At 55.8% G+C, this 717-nt stretch overlaps 1 protein-coding gene across 1 annotated transcript; it reads right to left on the reverse strand.

Annotated features, from left to right (window-relative positions):
• Positions 1-37: 37 nt before the first annotated feature.
• On the reverse strand, positions 38-367 carry LOC122193276 (putative uncharacterized protein FLJ45035; the record flags this gene model as incomplete). The annotated part of the gene is made up of 1 exon (XM_042894022.1): positions 38-367. A coding segment is annotated over exon 1 (330 nt), but the record flags the coding sequence as incomplete, so codon positions are not given.
• Positions 368-717: the final 350 nt, after the last annotated feature.

A 717-nucleotide genomic window follows, 5' to 3' on the forward strand; every position in this document is an offset into this window, starting at 1 on the left:
GACACACGGCGTCATACGTGTGCGTGTCAGGACATACGGCGTCATACATGTGCGTGTCAGGACACACAGCGTCATACGTGTGCGTGCTGCGACATATGGCGTCATACATGTGCATGCCGTGACATACGGCATCATACGTGTGCGTGTCAGGACATATGGCATCATACATGTGCGTGCCGTGACATACGGCATCATACGTGTGCGTGTCAGGACATATGGCATCATACATGTGCGTGTCGGGACATACGGCGTCATACGTGTGCGTGTCGGGACATACAGCATCATACGTGTGCGTGTCGGGACATACGGCGTCATATGTGTGCCTGCAGGGACACATGGGGTCATACGTGTGCGTGCCAGGACACATGGCGTCATACGTGTGCATACAGGGACACACGGTGTCATATGTGTGCATGCAGGGATACACAGCGTCATACGTGTGTGTGCCAGGACATATGGTGTCATACGTGTGCCTGCAGGGACACACAGCGTCATACGTGTGCCTGCAGGGACACATGGGGTCATACATGTGCATACGGGGACACACGGCGGCCATAACTGGGGACAGATGGGGACAGGGTGGCCATAATAGGGGGCAGATGGGGACAAGGAGGCCCTGGCAGCCATAATAGGAGATGTTTTGGGACAGTGTGGCCTTGGTGGCCATAACTGGGGAGATTTGGGGACATTTGGGCCCTGGAGGCCATAATGGGGGAC

Source organism: Lagopus leucura, unplaced genomic scaffold (genome assembly GCF_019238085.1).
Source record: "Lagopus leucura isolate 7727_CA_CO unplaced genomic scaffold, USGS_WTPT01 29343-0_obj-0_obj, whole genome shotgun sequence".
Lineage (NCBI taxonomy): Eukaryota > Metazoa > Chordata > Aves > Galliformes > Phasianidae > Lagopus > Lagopus leucura.